Source organism: Antechinus flavipes, chromosome 2, assembly GCF_016432865.1.
Source record: "Antechinus flavipes isolate AdamAnt ecotype Samford, QLD, Australia chromosome 2, AdamAnt_v2, whole genome shotgun sequence".
In the NCBI taxonomy this organism is placed as follows: Eukaryota; Metazoa; Chordata; class Mammalia; order Dasyuromorphia; family Dasyuridae; genus Antechinus; species Antechinus flavipes.
This window is the reverse complement of record NC_067399.1, coordinates 48,054,124-48,072,426: the sequence shown is the minus strand read 5'-3', so window position 1 is coordinate 48,072,426 and position 18,303 is coordinate 48,054,124. Positions and strand designations below refer to the sequence as shown.

The 18,303-nt window shown below is 37.1% G+C and overlaps 1 protein-coding gene across 1 annotated transcript in view; it reads left to right on the top strand.

The window, feature by feature from the left end:
* The first annotated feature begins 5,605 nt into the window (after positions 1-5,605).
* LOC127547735 (cytochrome b5 type B) overlaps positions 5,606-18,303 on the top strand; it is a 55,852-nt gene continuing 43,154 nt past the window's right edge. Inside the window, exon 1 of the mRNA XM_051974708.1 lies at positions 5,606-5,882. Within this exon, the coding sequence (XP_051830668.1) occupies positions 5,721-5,882 (162 nt within the window). The 5' untranslated portion in view covers positions 5,606-5,720. The remainder of the gene's footprint in view (positions 5,883-18,303) is intronic.

Here is an 18,303-nt window from a genome sequence, read left to right as displayed (position 1 = left end):
CAATAAGGAAGTTTTTGTCTTAGGGAGAGTGTTTGTTACTTATACAAAACCATATTTTAGGAAGATTAATCTGAGAGTACTATAAAAAATGAATTAGAAAGTCTCCCTGAAGAGACTGGACACAGAAAGACCATTTGGAACGTTATCATAACCTACATATTAAGCAACAAGACTCTAGACCACCAGTGATTTAAAAGACATTAAAAAGTAATAACAATAGTAATCACTTGTGGTGATTATTGAACTGAAATGAAGGCTGCCTCCATATTGCCAAAGGGCTTTATGACACAAACCATGTTAAGAACTTCTGAATTGGGGAATAGGTCTTTATTTCACTCTGCTATCCTAGGGCATTTAAGCCAGACCAGATCCTTCAAAGAGAAGGAGGAATACACAGAAAAACTGATAAATACCTGGATAGAAACAAAATTTTATTCATGCAGCCTTATTTGGATTATTCATAATTAGTATAATCAGAAGACACTTAGTGTCTGCCATCCCTAGGTTGGTAAATTGGAGAAAACATTAAGCCTCTTTTGCCTTACTAAGTATAAAACCCTATTACCTCTAATTTCAATTGCTACTTGAAATTATTCTGCAGTTCTGAGCAGAGTGGATACCACCATATGTGTTGCTATGTTTCTCAGACAATGGAGAGTTCAACTGAGAAGTTAAGTATTCAGAGAAGCTGACTAGCAAACATAGTCTTATATCTTGTTTATATGTATATACCATTAGTGGTTTGTAGGTGTCAAAAAACACTACAATTTCATTTAAGGAGTATGGAGCTGCATTTCCATTCTTGGAGATCTAGAATTGAACTAATTCACATCCTTTCCCAATAGTACCTTACCTTCTCTACTCCCTCTACACTTTCTCTTTTGGTGATTCTTACCTAATCCCATTATTATCTTTACAAAAGTGTCTCCCAAATCTATATATGAGCACCATTGTCAACCATTATGCCATCTTCCAGGCATTATCTAGCTGAAAATTTCCCTGACAATTCCAGCTTAACACATTCAAAACTGACTGTCATCTGTCTTCTTAAATAGCCTTTCCAACAAACCACTCTCAATAGCACTACCATTCTTGGTTTCAAACTCTGGAGTTGACTCTCTTTGACTACTACTACTTTTTCCCTTCATCTGTCCAATTAGATGCCAAGTCCTACTTGCCCCTTCTTACATCCATCCCTTTTTTTGTATTCATGTTGCCATATTTCTAGTACAGAGCTTTAACCACTTACCTGGAACATTGTAATAGCCTTCTCTCTCCTCCCTAAACCACAATTCACTGCTATTAAAATAATCTTCCTAAGCCATCAGTCTTTTGTTATTCCACTGCTTCAACTGGTTCTTTTTGTTGTTATTCAATCTGACTCTTTGTAATCCCATTTGGGGTTTTCTTGGCAAAGATAATGGAGTGGTTTGCCATTTCCTTTTCCAACTCATTTTACAGATGAGGAAACTGAAGCAAACAGAGTTAAGTGACTTTCCTAGGGTCACACAGCTATTAATGTCTAAGGTTGGATTTTAACTCAGGTTTTCCTGACTCCAGGCCTGATGCTCTATCCACTTGGACACTAGCTGCTCTTTTTTTATTTATAAGACAGATCCAAGGCCATTCTTTACATCCTGGACCATAGCCAGTTGTCCCAAATTTTGTCTTGCCACTAGATTATAATGACTCTGGAAGAGAGAAACTGACAACTTTGTACAACTCTACCTCACTTAAATTCACTTTAATCTTAAATCCAATTTAATTTAAATCAAGATATCATTCCATGATGTTGTTGGTCCTCTTTTAAAGTAAAGGATAAACAACTTCTAAGATAAACTATATACTTCCTAGTTAACCATTTAGGACTTTCCATAGTGTGACTCCAAATTACCTTGCTGTCTTATTTTACACTGTTCCCTGTTATGGGTCAGAACTCTGAACTTGAAACAAAGGATTCTTACAAGGTGGTAAGTCAGTGGAATCGATAAAGACAATGGTAGTTCAGTACGTGTACTTAGTACTTACTATAGTTCCACAAGATTCACACCTATGATAAGAGACTATATAAGCTCAGACAAACTCAGTCAGAATCAGAACTGGAAGACAGAGAGGTTGGTGATGGTCCTCCTGTCTCCCCCACAGAAACCAAAACACATTCGGGAGGACCTCAAGAAGCTGGCAGAAGCAGAGACACAAAGGAATGGCGGCAGGAGCTCAAGCTCTCAGAACCAAGGAGAGAGATAGATCTCTAAGAAAGCTAACTGGGCCCCAGGAAAGAAGACAAGACTTTGAAGGAGACAATAAAGGATTTGGATTTTAACACCTGGCTGTATTTGCGGTGATTATTGAACTGAAATGAAGGCTGACTCCAGAGACCCCAAGAAAACCTCAACAGAGAACATTACATTTTAGAGAGAACATTATGGTTCCCCTCCATACACTTCACAGACCAGGCAAACACGTATAATAGCTTACTTGAACTTACCACACCAGTTCCTACCTTTGAGCATTTAGAAATGTGATCTACTGTGCCTGAAATTCACTCTCAGCTCAGAATCTCAGAATCCTTGCCCTTTTTCCAGGCGTAAGTTAGGTACTAATTTCTCTTTTCAGACTTCAATAATTCCTTATTAGTTCTTTTGTATTTTCTTATCAGTGTATATGTTGTATTCTCAAATAAAATGCAAGATCTTTGAATGTAAGGAATAATTTTATTTTTGTATTCTCAGATTCTAGCATTGTAAAGCATACAGTAGCCTCTTAGAAAAACATTTGTTGAATTTTTGAATTTGGCCTGGAAAAAAAAGAGGGCTTAAGTGGAACATGATAACTGATCTTTATATAATTGAAGGGTTGTCACATGAAAAAGAGATTTGGTTTATTCTGTGTTATTCCAAAGGGTAAAGATATGTAAGACCAATAGGAATATGAATTCTGGCTCATTTTAACAAAGAGCTTTCTAACAATTAAGAGATTCACAGAAATGTTGTACACTGCTTTGTGAGATTATGAGCTTCCTGTCATTAGGATGTATTCAAAGCATGGCCTATAGCATCCGAAACACTGTGGAAAAGATTATTTCATATTATTGGGGAAGTTGAGTTAATAATCTGTAAGGACTCCTTTAAAAAAAAAAAACCCAAACTTTGGTTCTATAAGTCCATAATTAAAAAATGGCAGAAAAAAAATAAATAACTGTAGACTGGGAACCTGAATGATGAGTTCAGCATATTAACATTAATTGAGTACTTTCAAAGAATTTAATATTTGCATTAGTAATATCATTATGAATCAAAGTCAACCAATATTTAATATGCAAAGCTTTTTCTTCCCAAGAGGAACATTTTTTTTTAAATAAGAGACAACAAAAATTGTGGATGGGCAACCATTAGTTGCAAATATGTATGTAACTATCCAAAGCCACTTGCAATTCTCATGACCTCTTAAGACTTTTCTTCATGAGATTTTTTTCTTTATCTTTCATTCTTTCAGTTTTTTTTCACATTCTTTCTTCATTTTTTTCTTCCATTTTCTTCCATTCTCAGTTCTTTCCATTGATCCATTTATGACTTAGATTTAAGTCCTTTTATCATCTTCCTCTGGAATGTCTGTTTATTAATGTCCTTAAATTGTGGGAAGGCAGAGGTATCATGAAGTTTAAATGAATTGCTTAAGTCAATCCAATGAAGTTAGTAAACTTTAAATTCCAAAATTCTGACCTCAGGCCTCCAGCTGGAAGAAATAAGAGGAAGCAAGAAACAAAATGTTCTAGTCAAAAGGCTTGGATTCTTATGACTTATATGCCTTTGGGTAACCAATTCTCCATTAACCAACAGAACAAAAAAAGATTATCTATAAATTATCTTCTTCCTTTAGAAGTTATGATCGAGGTATGATGAAGGGAGCACAAATCTCAGGGTTAATACAAGCTGTGAAACTGAGCAAGTCACTTAATTTCACCAGTCTGCAAAATAGAGATAATAATATCTGCACTCATCTACTTAGGAACCCTTTAAGGTCAAGAAGAATCAGACATGACTTAAAATGACTTGACAAAAAACTTCATAGAGTTGTAAAAAAGCACAGTGTAAGACTTAAAGCACTGATTTAAATGGAGTGGGAGAAGTGGAAGACAAAGCATCTAACTCAAGGTTTAGTGTGTGTGTAAGTCATCAACCCAGAGTAGCATTTTATTATTTTGAATATCATTAAAGTCTGTCAGTCTAGTGAAGCCCATAGATTCCTTTTCAGAGTTGTAGTTTGTAACTTGTATTTATAATTGAAGGAAATGACAAATTTCAATTAGAGGTTGTGAAAATTAGGATGTATTTTTTTTTCTCCATTTAAGTGTATTTTAAGTGTCCTTGAAATCTAATCACAGACTTGGACTCATGGGTGCCAAGTCATGAATATCAGTCTTTGTCCAAAACACAACATCACACAGCCACAATGAGAGGTGACACTTTGAAACCAGATTTCTCCAGGTGCCTATCCACTAGGTCTTGGCACCTCATTATTATTTAGTATATCACATCATTAAATTATATTACTTATACTAATTAATATTTATTATTAATAATCAAGTGAATTATGTTAGATTAAATATATATATTGTTATATATTAATTGATATATTATTCTAAAGCAGCAACAATAAGACATCAAATATTCTGCTAAGATTTAATTCTTTATGTAAAAATAATCACATCCGTCTCATTATTATGTAATATCCTTTTTTATCTTTAATAGTAAAATTATATGCTTATCAAAGAACTGTTTTAAATTAAATTTCTTTATGAAATATTATTGGTAAATGTTTGATTTAGATATATGTATGTTTCTAGATATAATATAAATAATACATATAATCTATTTTATATATATCTGAGGTCACTTAAAAATGTCTCTGGGGGATGGGAACAAAAGGAAAACTCCCAACTGAGGGAGGAGGCTGAAGCCCGGCACAGCAGGGGTTCTCCCTTCACCAGCCCTCCTTCCACCCGCTATCCTCCAGGGTCAAAACCAGGCATCAGTCACAGGTATTTTCTTGGAGTGAAATATGGGCATCACTTTGCAGGGGCTGAAGAGTGGGAAAGTCGGGGAACTGGGGCGTTAGGCAGCTGAGGAAGACCCCACGTACAGTACGGCCCACCGGGAACCGGCATTGGAGGGAAGCCACATCAGTGACAAAGGGCCGCCTCCGCTGGAGCTGGTACCTACTCCCCCTGCATCCCTCATCCCAATCTATTCTACACTGTCTTAGAATCACGGCTTTTCATTGGTTCGAAGGGAGACTACGGACGTTTTTATTGGTCCTGATTGAGGCCGCAGGGCAGTCAGAACAGGTGGGCTCTTCGGCTCCATCCTTATTCCCGGAGTTTCGACTCTGTCTCAAAATCACGGCTTCTTATTGGTTGGATGGGAGACACAAGGGCGCTCCTGATTGGTCATCTGAAAGTGGAGTCAGAAATTCGCTCGAAAGCCGAGGATAGCGTTATTTCTCGACCCGCCCCCATTTGCGGTGAAAGCTCATCTTCACATTTCATTGGTGGAGGCAAAACGGACCACCGCCTCCACGCCGCGTCCATTGGCTTTCCCCCGAGCCCTCCAAAGTCGGAATGGTCTGTCGGATACGGAAGCCGGCACGGCGGAACTGGGCGCAACTTGCCACCTGAAATCGGGCTCGCCGCCGGGAGGAGGCGCCTCTGGGTCTCTACGATGGTCCAAGGTGGCAGCGACAGCAGCAGCATGGAGGGGAAGGAGCCCGAGGCCGAGACCACCTACTACCGGCTCGAGGAGGTGGCAAAGCACAACTCGGAGAAGGAGATGTGGATGGTGATCCACGGGCGCGTCTACGACATCACCCGCTTCCTGGGCGAGGTGGGCGCCGGGGAGAGCTGGGGGGCGCGGGCGGACCAGGGAAAGCTCGAGGCTTGCGGGGCGCGCCCACGTGCTCGGGGGTCTTGGGCCCCAGCAGCCGCCCCGCTTCCGGCAGTGCCCAATGCCAGCGGCCACCCGCCAGCCTCGTAACCTCCCAGCTCCATAGGAGCTAGGAGCTTTTACATTCCCGTTTTTACAAGTGAGGAAATGAAGCGGACAGGGCAAGTGACTTGTCCAGGGTCATACAGCTAGGAAGTGTCTGAAGTCTGTCTTTCTGATTCCCGACCAGCCTCTAGGCTCAGTTCAAATCCTGCTTCAGACAAAGTTGGCTAGGTCATGACCTTGGGCAAATTGGAACTTTTCCTCTCAACCAGAGTTCCCTCTTCTGTACAATCAGGTCATAATAACACTTGAGTTCAACTCCTGCTTCTGGCACCTAGTTGCTATGGACAAGTTACTCAGTTTCCTTGTCTGTAAATTGAGGATTAATAAGAGTTTGAGTTTAAATTCAACTTAATAGCAATAGTACTTTCTTGGGCAAGTATCAAATACTCATTATAAAATGGGATAACAACACTCTCTTCAGCTGACCTACCTGGGAACAGCAAGCATTGCTCTTGTTTCTTCCAATTGATTTACTCTCTCTGTGCCCATGAACAAATATCCCCGGTCCCTTCTTTCATTACCCAATCGAATGGAAATAATTATTCATGTAGTTTATCTGCCTTACAGGGTTATTGTGAAGAGTAAATGAAGGAGTACTATATGGATGTGGCTATTAATAATATCAACAGTTCAGCATTTAAAAAACATTTCCTTAGTCCCCTATAGTGTATACGAAAGGCACTATGCTGAAAGTTGGAGATACATACTTTTTTTTTTTTAAAAGGGAAATCTTTACTCTTCAGAGAATTTATAGTCTCGGGCTGTGCTAAGTCCTTTGCAATTACTATTTCGTCCTCAGGCAACTTTGTTAAGTAGGTGCTATTATCCCAGTTTACCGGTAAGGAAAAAGATCAGATAGTACTCTGAAAAAAAATTGGAGGGATAATTTTTAGTTGAAAAGATGAGAGATGTAATTGAGAGTAACAGTATTTTTGGAGGTTAATTTGAAACATTATTCTATAATGAAAGGTTTCACTATTAGTATCTTCCTCTTTTTTTCTGTAGCAGGCATATTTGAAATATTCCTGGTAATTTGGTTAAGCTTTGGGAATGTACTTTCAGTATCTTATTCTAGAAAAATTTCAATACTTTTTACAGTAAAGAACACTGGATATTTTATTCATAGTTTGTCAATACTTAACCTTTTGAACTTAACTCTTAATTTTTAGTACCATTTAACATATTTGTGTAAATGTCCTTTTCTCAAAAGTATTTTTACATTATTTCATTTTTGTAGTAACCTAGGGAGCAGATTCCCATTTTGATAGATGAAATGAGTTGAGGTCATATAGCTGGTTAATGTAAAAGTTGGGTTAGATAAGTCTTCTAATTTACCATTAGTGAGTATATATTCAGTGATATATACATTTAGTGAAAGTATAGCAGCTTTCATAGATGATTTTAACAAACTTGGGAGATACCTTGTTTAACTTTAAAATAATATAAGGTTCCTCCAAAGATGCAAAATCTTGGTAGTTCTTTTCCTGTCTTTCTTGGTGCAAGAGACCTCATTTACTGTATGTCTTGTAGGTTGAAGAATGATTAATAATGGCTGTGGAATCACTTTTTCCCTTTGGGTTTGGCTTTCTTTAGATCTATTCCTCCCCCCTACCTCATCCCCTGCCTCCCACTTAATAGTATTTTATTTTTTCCAATAAATGTAAATATAATTTTCAACATTTACTTTTATAAGATTTTGATTTTCATTTTTTCCCCTCCCTTTTTCCTCCCTTTTCAAGACAGCAGTCAGTCTAATATAGTTATTATTATATTATGTACAAACATGTTAAACATTTCCATATAAGTCAAGTTGTTAAAGAAGAATCGTAACAAAAGTTGAAAACCATGAGAAAGGAAAAATGAAAATAATATACATCAATCTGCATTCAGACTTCATAGGTCTTTCTCTGAATAAAGGTAGCATTTTTCATCATGAGTCTTTTGGAATTGTCTTAGATCATTGTATTGCTGAGAAGAGATAGTATATCACAGATGATCAACAAACGGTGTTGTTGTTATGGGGAGTGTTCTCTTTGTTCTGCTCACTTCACTCAGCATCAGTTCATTTAAGTCTAGAGTTTTTTTGAAACCTACCTGCTCATCCTTTCATGTAGCATGACAGTATTCCATTATATTCATATACCATAATTTGTTTAGCCATGGGAACCCTCTCGATTACCAATTCTTGGTCACCACAAAAAAGGTTGCTATAAACATTTTTGTTTTCCCTTTTTTATGATCTCTTTGGATTGCAAACCTAGTAGTAGTATTGCTGTTTCAAAGAGTATAGAGAGTTTTATAGTCCTCTGGGCTTAGGTCTAGATTACTTTTCAGAATGGTTGAGTCAGTTCACACTATCTAGCAACAATACATTTTCATTTCAATTTTCCCACATCTTTTCCAACATTTGTTATTTTCCTTTTTTGTCATATTAGTACATCTGATAGATGGGAGGTAGTACCTCAGAGGTATCTTCACTTGCATTTCTCTAATCAGTAGTGATTTAGCATGGTTGTTTTAATATGACTATAGATAGCTATAATTTCATCTTAGAGCTATTAGAGTTATTCCTGCATTGATTGATTATGTGATTGCAGAAGGAACGCTTAAATCTTCTATGGAATGTTTGTGACACTATTCTGTCATGGTTCTATTTCTGTCTTGGATTTTTCTCAGTTTTATTTGTCCTTTCCTCATGTGTGGATGTATACCAGGTCTTTGTCTTGAACCTTCTCGTTTTCTCTCTACACTTTTTCTTGGTCAATTTAATAAATCCTAAGGATTCATCTGTGACATTTATGCAAGTAATTCCCAAATCAAAATATTCAGCCTTCATCTCTTTTTTGAGTTCTGAATCCACATCTCCAGCTGTCTGTTTGACATTTCCACTGGGGTTTTCCATGGGCATTTTTAATATGACCTGTCCAAACTCAAACTTTCTTCCAATCGCTAAACATTTGGTAAGCACCTACTGTGTGCTTGACACTGTGTAAAGCACTAGCAATACAAAGTCAAAAGGAAAAGCTCCTGCTCTGAAGGAGGCTTCTGTACTAATACAAGCGTGTACATAACTAATATATTTGAAATTAGTACCAGCTAGTTTTGGGAGGGAGAGGATCAAGGAAAATTCGGTGTAGAAGGCAGTGCTTGAACTGTATGTGTGTTGAAGGAAACCTGGGATTCAGAGACAGATATGACCATACTTCCTTTCATTCAGATTTCTAACCTAAAAATCACCTTTCATGCTTTCATTCACCTCTTGCATCCAATCAGTATTCAACTCCTACATTGATTCATTGTAACTATTTCTTATCAAAAGTCACAGGAGTGTAGATTTTTGAGATGGAAGGGACCTTTGAGATGATCTACTTTTTAGCCCTGTCCTTTTAAGTCTCATCAGGACTAACTCCTCAGCATCTCTAATGCCACAACTTTCCTAGAGGTGATCCTCACTACCTCTTACCTGACTTGTGGCTGAGTATCTTCAGTGGCCTCTAGCATCCAGGTCATCTCCTCCTGATCCTTCTCCACACAGCTACCAAATGAGCAGTCCTAAAACATAGGTCCTATCCTCCACCCTTCTTTCCAGGAAGGTACTCTATTACCTTTGGGGTAAAGTACAAATTCCTCTTTTAGAATTGTAAACCCTTCCTGATTGGATTCCAGCCTTTATATAGAGATTTATTATACCGTGATCTCTATTTCAGCCATCATTTATCACATGCAGCATTCCACCTCTGACTTCCGTTCCTTTGTTCAGGCTATTCCTCAAGCCTGCAGTGCTCTGTCTTCTCACTGTTACTTCTTTGAAAGAATCTTTAGACTCTTTCAAGACTTAGCCTTAGTGCCACCTCCTCTAGGAGACTTTCCTGATTCTCTTAGGTGGTGTTCTCTCCATTGCTTTGTATTTTTTGTACATAGCTTATATTTACCTATCCTTGAACATACTGTTATTACCCAGAAGAATTCAAGGTCCTTGATAGCAGGGACTGTTTATCTCACTTCCTCCTCAATCCCAATGTATTTAAAAATGTTTTATTTTCAAAATACATGCAAAGATAATTTTCAACATTCACTCTTGTAAAACCTTGTATTCCAAAATTTTCTCCCTTCCTTCCCTCTCCCCTCCTCCCTTAGACAGCAAGTAATCCAATATATGTTAAACATGTACAATTCTTCTATACATATTTCCAAAATTATCATGCTGCAAAAGAAAAATCAGATCAAAAAGAAAAAAAGTGAGAAAGGAAAAAAAAGCAGGCAAACAACAAATAAGTTGAAAATAACATGTTGTGATCCACATTCAGTCCCCATAATCCTCTCTCTGGATACAGATGACTTTCTGCATCACAAATCTAATGGAACAGGCCTGAATCACCTTGTTGAAAAGAGCCATGTCCATCAGAATTGATCATCACATAATCTTGCTGTTATTGTGTACAATTATCTCCTGGTTCTACTCATTTCACTTAGCATCAGTTCATGTAAGTCTCTCCAGGCCTCTCTGAAATCATCCTGCTGATCATTTCTTATAGAACAATAATATTCCATAACTTTCCATACCATAACTTATTCAGTCATTCTCCAGCTGGTGAGCATCTACTCAGTTTCCAGTTCTTTGCCCCTACAAAAAGGGTTGCCAGAAACATTTTTTGCACATGTGGGTCCTTTTTTCTTTTTTATGATCTCTTTGGGATACAGATCCAGTAGGTTTATCTCACTTTTGGATTGGTTTTCCTAGCACCCAGTCTGATAACTGTCATATAGTAGGCACTTAATAACTGCATGTCCATTAACTAGTTCTCTATTTCCCAGACTTGCAGAGACAGATGTTCTTTACCTTTTTTATGTCAGACTTCTCTGGCAATCAGTCTGGTTGTAAACTATGGAAACTTCTCTGAATTGTATTTCTAAATAGGTATTAAAATACGTAGAATTACAAAAGAAGAGAATTGTATTAAAATTTACTTATCAAAATATTTTTTAAAAGCCAATATGATGAACCCCCACCTAAGAGCCCTTGATAAACCATCTATGATGGTCGTGTATTCTATTTACTGAAAACAAGCCTTCCAGGAATTGAAATTTCAGTTGTTTTTTTTTTTTTTTTTTAAGAAACTTTAGTTTTTAATATTTCATAAGCAAGTCTAAAGAAGCTGGACACAGCAAGTACCAAGCAGTGTTACAAAATGCAATCACCAGGTCTCAACAGATTGAAATGATTGGCTATTGACTTAAGGAGCCATTTCAGAATCCTTTCTTTGTGTGCAGTTGAGCTTTTAATAAGTGAAAGGAAAGGGCAAAGTAACACCCGGCTTAGAAGGAAAGAGGATGAGTTGAACTGCCTACTGTTGCCAGGCTGGTCTGTCCTGTTTGAACAAACTTGACACGGAGAAATAGGAAATGCATTAAAGAAGAGACATGGAATTTGATTATAACTGTTTCTTACCAAAGGTCAGGATTATAGATTTTTGAGGTAGAAGTGACCTTTGAGGTCATTTGCTTTTTAACACTGTCCTCTTCCTGCTGAAGATGTGGAAACCCACAGTCACCTGTGGAATTCAGTCCTGTCTTCACATCTAACAAGCAAGCACTCATTCTGGGGCACCAGGAGTTCATTTGCCTTAAAAATAGAAGTGACACTGAGTAGGCCTAGAGAACCCAGAAAGGGCCTCAGCCAGCAGACACTCGAGCTCCTCTAGCCAGGAGGCCTGGCAGCCACAAGGAGTGCTGATTTGAGGGTGAGCTCTTTGCAAAAAAAAAATCTTGGAGGCAGAATATCATTTTGAAAGAAGTTCAGGAAGTGGTGGAAGAGAAAGCAAATTTGCAGAAAACTTCACAGAGGGAGCTGTTCTCCTTAAAGCTATGGTACGGGAGGTGATAGCTGGAAGGAGGCTAACAAATAAGAGTCTGGGGGGAAGCAGAAGTGACAGGATTTTACTAGCAGAATTCTCAGTACTGACAGTGGAATCACTCTTGTGTGCTGTTTGAGGAGGCGAAAATAGCACTTGAAAAGTTTAAGTTGAGAAGAGTGACCAAACCTGACACAAATTTCATTTTTAGTATAGCTGAAAGAAAGCAAGATAGCAAGAGAATGGGGGAAATTGTGTACTGTAGTATTCCCCTCCCCCAAAGGTAACTGAGAATGTGTTGTTATATTTAAAGATAAAGGGAAACTGAGAGGCAATGTGATCAAGATCAGAGACCTTAAGGTTTTAATATAGTTTGAGGGAGTACAGAACAGGTAGGTGGGGAAGAATACAATTGGTTACAGCATAGACAGCCTCCTAAGGATGAAAAAAAGATGATTGGTTATAGTAAAGAAAAGGGGCTAGTCAGGCACACCCATTCATGTAGAGCTAGTGAATACCCTTCTCTGACAATAAAGGCATGGTAATTTTTTTCCTTTTTTGGTACTTATCTATTTTCTTGTCTCCTTAGTACCTAAACGGGTTTGTAGGGAGATCACACTCTACTTAATTGTATAACAGACAATTTACCTTTGGGATTTGATAACAAGTTAACTTGTAAGGTTAACTCAGGAAAAGTTGATTCACTTTTAAATTAATGCAGGACGAAATCAGTTAAGCTTATGATGTAGAAATTAGAGATAATGTTAATTTTGGTATTTTCATTACTGTTAGTAATACTGATTCATATACCTGCTTTCTCATCTAACAAAGAACTTTATGAAAATGGGCTGTATCTTTATTATTATTGTTGATGAAAGTATGAGGATAGCAAATACCACTTTTTCAGTGAGACTGAGCTCCTTTGTGATTCCCAAATCCACTTTTTAATAATACCATATTCTCCAGTAATTATCCCAATTCAAAGCTTAATGACAAGGTGCTGTGTAATGTTAAAATTAAAATTTCTTCAAAATTGACAAGTAAATGTGTAAAAGAAATTTAAATAATTAAACTTCCTAACGATACAATTTTGTAGCATTTATACTTCTGAAATTATTAAAGCCTAAAATTGCATTTTTTTGATGACACTCTATATTACAACATCATTCTACTTTTCAAATGAATTAGAACTTTTCATCATGCTAGTATTCTGTAAAAAATGCAAAATTGCAATCCATCCATACCTGTCCATTTCGTGCAAGTCTTGTCTTAGGCTTCCCACAATCCTCTATGGGGGGTGGGTGGGTCTATCTAATGTGTGTGGGACCTTAAGTTCTCTTGACAATTCATGGATGCCAGTGGAGTTGGTTTTTTCTTTCATCTTTTTTTCCCCTTCAGTATATATCTCTCTGACAACTTTTCTAACTTGGATTCCCTCCTTGATAATGTGCTACACACTTGCTTATGGCCACCCACAAGCATTCTCTGTTGTCCTTTGGCTGAGCTGCTCTGGAATTCTTTGGAGGCTATAATAGTAACATACTATATCAAAAGCTCTCTGGGTCCACTCTCTATTGTAAGAGACTCTACTGAGTTGCAGAATTCTTCTCCATGGTATTCCAAGGATTAAAGGGTATAGAAACTTAAGCATCCTCCTGAACCCATAGATTTAGAGCTGAAAAGGACTTGAGGGCACCTTGTTTACCTCTTATTAAGGATGAGGGAACCTAGCGCCAGCTACATGAGATGATTTCCTTGTAGTCACCAAGGTAGGAAAGAGGCAAAGCTGGAGATTCACTGCCCATCATTCCACTGAACCCAGCTTCTGCCATTTCTGTATTCTTGTTTAGAGATTTCCGCTTTTCCTCAAAGGTGATGCTTCATCTTGCTTGTGGAAACTTGCCAGATTTTTAAAAGGTTTTTTTTTTTTTTAAACATAAAACAGATTATAGTCACTTGTTCTGTATTCCTCCAGACATTTCTTGCATCAAAGACATTTGAATAAATTAAATATAAAATAAAGCGTTATTTTTATCCATAAACCATGTCTTTCTCCCAATAGATTAAGTACTTAGTGATCCTATTTTCTTCCTCCCCCATCCCTTTTAGAAGGATTTTGCCAACTTCTTCTAGCATGTTATTCCCACTGTCTTTTTGGCAATCTACCTATCTTCCTACAGAGTGCTCATTTGGGATGACAGGTTATACATTTTGGCCCACTTTTCAACATTTTCATCCTGAGTTCTTTGAGGCACTTGAGTGCTTGCCATTTGATGCTTGGGTAAGTTTCTGGTTTATTGATCAGGTCTGCAACATTTTAAACATTTGAATGTATTTGATCTCTTACTTTCAGTCTTATTTTATTTTTGAAACCAGGTATTCAGAATCCTAATTGTCAAATCTGAGTATTGTAGTTCTGGAGAGACAGGAAGTTTGTATGTAGAGACAGACGGTGACCAATAGATGGTGCTGTGAAGCAGGGTTTGTATAGGTAAAAGTATAGAATTTACACAGCAATTTTTGTAGCCTTTTATTTTTCTAGTAAGAAAGAAGTTTATTCTAGGATTACGTCAGACTTAAAATGCTATCTTGATCAGTTATGAAAAAATTAGGGGTAGTCCTCAATTCCCACATGGCCTTTGTACAAGGTTGCTGAGTTAAATAAATAAATTGTTATCCCAAGAGTTGTTTTATAATCTCCTCGACCTCTTTATTCAATGAGTTAGTAATGAATAGGTCATAGTTTAGCGACTTTTTGATCTTTTACAATTATCAGTCTTGATTACAGAATAATTATTTTCTGAAATTTTATGCTTTTGTTTAATTTATTACATAATGTAAGATGAGACAAGGACATCAGCCTTACATCACAGAGACCATCAGGTTATAAAAATGTTTACAGATTGACCAAGATTTGGGAGAAAAAAGTGTCTTATATTCAATGTGCATGGTACAAAATGACTTTTAATGCCTTTACATAGTTGCTTAGACTTGAAAATTTCTGGAAAGACTGAATCATTGTTGCCATCCCCCAAGGTTTGTTTTTTCTGAGGGATTCAAACAAAAATTCTGGTTTTTTGTTGCTATTGACTTTCTTTTCTGTGTATCTGTTTCAAGTGAACCCCTTCAGAAACCCGCTAATCTGATTTGACTTCCTATTTCCTTTGGTGTTTTCATCTCCCTTCTTGAGATGTCAGGGAGGGCATGACCACCTTCTTTTTATGGTGTTTTCACTCTTTTTTTGAGCAGTCAGGGAAGGCGTGATCACCTTTTTGGGGTTCTCACCTCCTTGAGAAGTCAGGAAGGTCATGACCACATTATGTTCTAAAACAAAAGAAAGCAGGAGATGTTGGAATCTTTACAAACTGTTAAGTCATTAGAGTTGAGATGTTTTGGGCCAGAACCTGAAACAAGGTACTAAGTAGAGCTGATTGATACAATGCTTGTGTTTATACCTTTACTCATTGGAATTCACAAATATGGGAGATTCACAAAGTTAACTGTGTAACTTTGTGAATTCACACCTACCTTGAAGCTCTTAGGGACAGAGAGCACTATGGGAGAAAACCCATAATCCCTCTCTCTGATATATAAGAAGAAAGCAGAGGCCCAGTGAAGAGTGGAGCTGAATTTAGATTGAGAAGAGAGCGTTAAGTGAGTTCAGCCAGAAGCCCTCTCTGAGTGAGGAGTTTTACTTCGGAACATTGACTGGTGTCAGAGAGGAGTACTCTGGGAGATTGAGAGCCAGAAGCCCTCTCTCAGAGGCAAGACAGATTCAACTTGGTGCTGGCTCTGGAGGCTGAAGAAAGCAGAGGCAGAAGCAAAGGACAAAGCTGTAAGAGCTCTTAGAACCAAGCAGAGAGATAGGCCTCAACTAACTGGGCTATTTTGGAAGGAGAAAATAAACATTTGCATTTTTACCAGCTGGCTGCATTTTGGGTGATTATTACTTTCAACTGCAACTAAGGCTACCTACAAGAAAACCTCCCCAAGAAACCAGCATTCACCCAGAGAGAATTATGTTATATTTATTTAAAAGAAGAAAATCACCACATTTTTCCCCTTATATTATCACAGTAATGATAGGTTTGTAAACTCACCTTTATTTTTAGAAATACTGGAAAGAAATATTGCATATTAAAAACCATCAAAATTTTTTAAATCACTAAAATTTAATTTTTAAGCTTAACAAGATAAGAACATTTTGAATATCTTTAAAAACAGCTTTTCTGTTATTTCTTTGTGTTCTATTCATTGTCTTTCTGTATGACATATTTTGGTATATAAAAGTAATTATAAATCACATATATGTATATGATAGTGTACATACTTTTCCTGAATCTGTTTTCTCTACATGGCATCATTTTTATTTCTCTTTGTATGTTTCTTTGAATCCAAATTTGTCATTTTTAATGGCCCATGTATTAAAGATGAAAGCAATTTTGCATACTGAGATGACTGTTTTTTTACATAAAGAATTAAATCTTGGAGGAATATTTGATACCTTTTGCTTTTGCCAAATTTTTTGTAACAACCGCATATGGGGTCATGACCCACAATTTAAGAAACCTTGAGTGACCACAAATAGTCGTTTTCCAAATCTCAGTTTCTGCATTTGTAAAACAGAGGTGGGATATCATGACTTCTCAGTAAGTCCATTTCCTCATTTGTAAAATGAATGAGTTGTTCTAGATGATGTCTGTGGTTCTTTCTATCTCTAATTAATACATTTCTCAGTGATAGGATTGCCTGACTTGCATCTTCTGGCCCATGCTGTTTTTGATATCTTGGTTCCTTGGTGGATGGGAGGAAGGTGTCTTGCCCCCTATCCTTCCCCCAGTGAAGGCCTACAATTAGTCTTTAATGGTTTGTCTTAGAATGATCCTGCAGTGCGGGGGGTGGCAGAGTGGGACATAGCTTTAGAGAGGATTTGTCTCATACTTACTTTGAGACACTGTTATCTTCTCTGGTTAGGGCACTCCATGGTGGGCAATCTTGTGTCAGTGTCTTCCACATATCACAATTAATTCCAAATTTCTTCAGAGAGACCTTGAGAGTTTCCTTGTATTACTGCTTCTGATTTTCATGGGAGCATTTGCCATATGTGGGTTTTCCCTAAGATAGTCTTTTAGGCAGATGTATGTTTGGCATTCAAACAACATGGCGAGTAGAGTTCTAAAGCGTGGCAGGTTAGTTTGAGAAAGGACCTTATCCTGCCAGGTGATCCTCAGAATCTTCCTGAGACAATTGAAATGGAAGCAATTGAAATGACATGGTGCTGGTAGACCATCCAAGTTTCACAGGCATTCAGCAACGAAGTCAGCATGATGGCTCTATAGATATTCTCTTTGGCAGAAATTATTAGTAGATAATAGATTTTAGAACGTTAAAAATAGTAACAAGTGGGCTTATATTTTTAAATTTTTATCTAAAACTTAAATATGTAAAAAATGTCATTTACAGGTCACCTTTTATTTAAATTCTGTTCTAGCTGCATATGCAGGTTTGTATGTTATGTCATAATGTCTATTCCCTCTAAATGCAAAATAAAGAAAAAAGAATTTTCTAGGACAGCTAAGTATTTGGTATTTCCAATAAAGTTGAATTCTTTCTTTCTTAGCATTCTTTTCCCAAGAATATGCCTGTTACAATTACTGTAAAATATAAATGAAAACCAGTGCTAAAAGACAGTCAAACTTAGATTAATTACAGTAACTAATTTGAAGCCTGGAAAATAGGTGATGAAAAAAACATATCTCTCTTCTTTGAAGTGAGGTAAGAGACTATCAGAGCAGAATGTTGCGTGTGTTATCACAAGGGATCATTCTCCCCTGCTTTTCTCTTCTCCCCTTTTCCCCCAAGTTGTTTTGCTTAATTCTTTTTCTTTGCTGTGAGGGAATGTTCATAGTGAGGGTTAGAGCAGTAGTCAGAGAGAATGGTTGATTGGAAATGATTGTAATATAAAAGCAAAAGATAAGAACAAAACTTTAAAAAAAGGAATCTGGTTAGTGGATAGAGCACCAGCCCTGAAGTTAGGAGGACCTGAGTTCAAATCTGGTCTCAAGACACTTAACACTGCCTAAATGTGTGACCCTGGGCAAGTCACTTAACCTCAATTGCCTCAGCAAAAAAAAAAAAAAAAAAAAGGTTGTGTACTAGAATTCCCTGAATAGACTTTCTTCAAGTATTGGGACCCATTAGATTTTTATTTTAAGAATTTTACATTTTCTATTAGTTTTACAAAAAGGTTCTGTCCTGGAAAATTTTATAGTATTTTGATTCGACCAGTTAAAATTTTAATCCAAATTGTTAGTACAATCTTCCATGGAATAAGGTAAATAAATAGTTAAAATTCTCTTGGTCTTATGTATCCTGTTACATACTCTGGAGAAACTTCAAAGCTT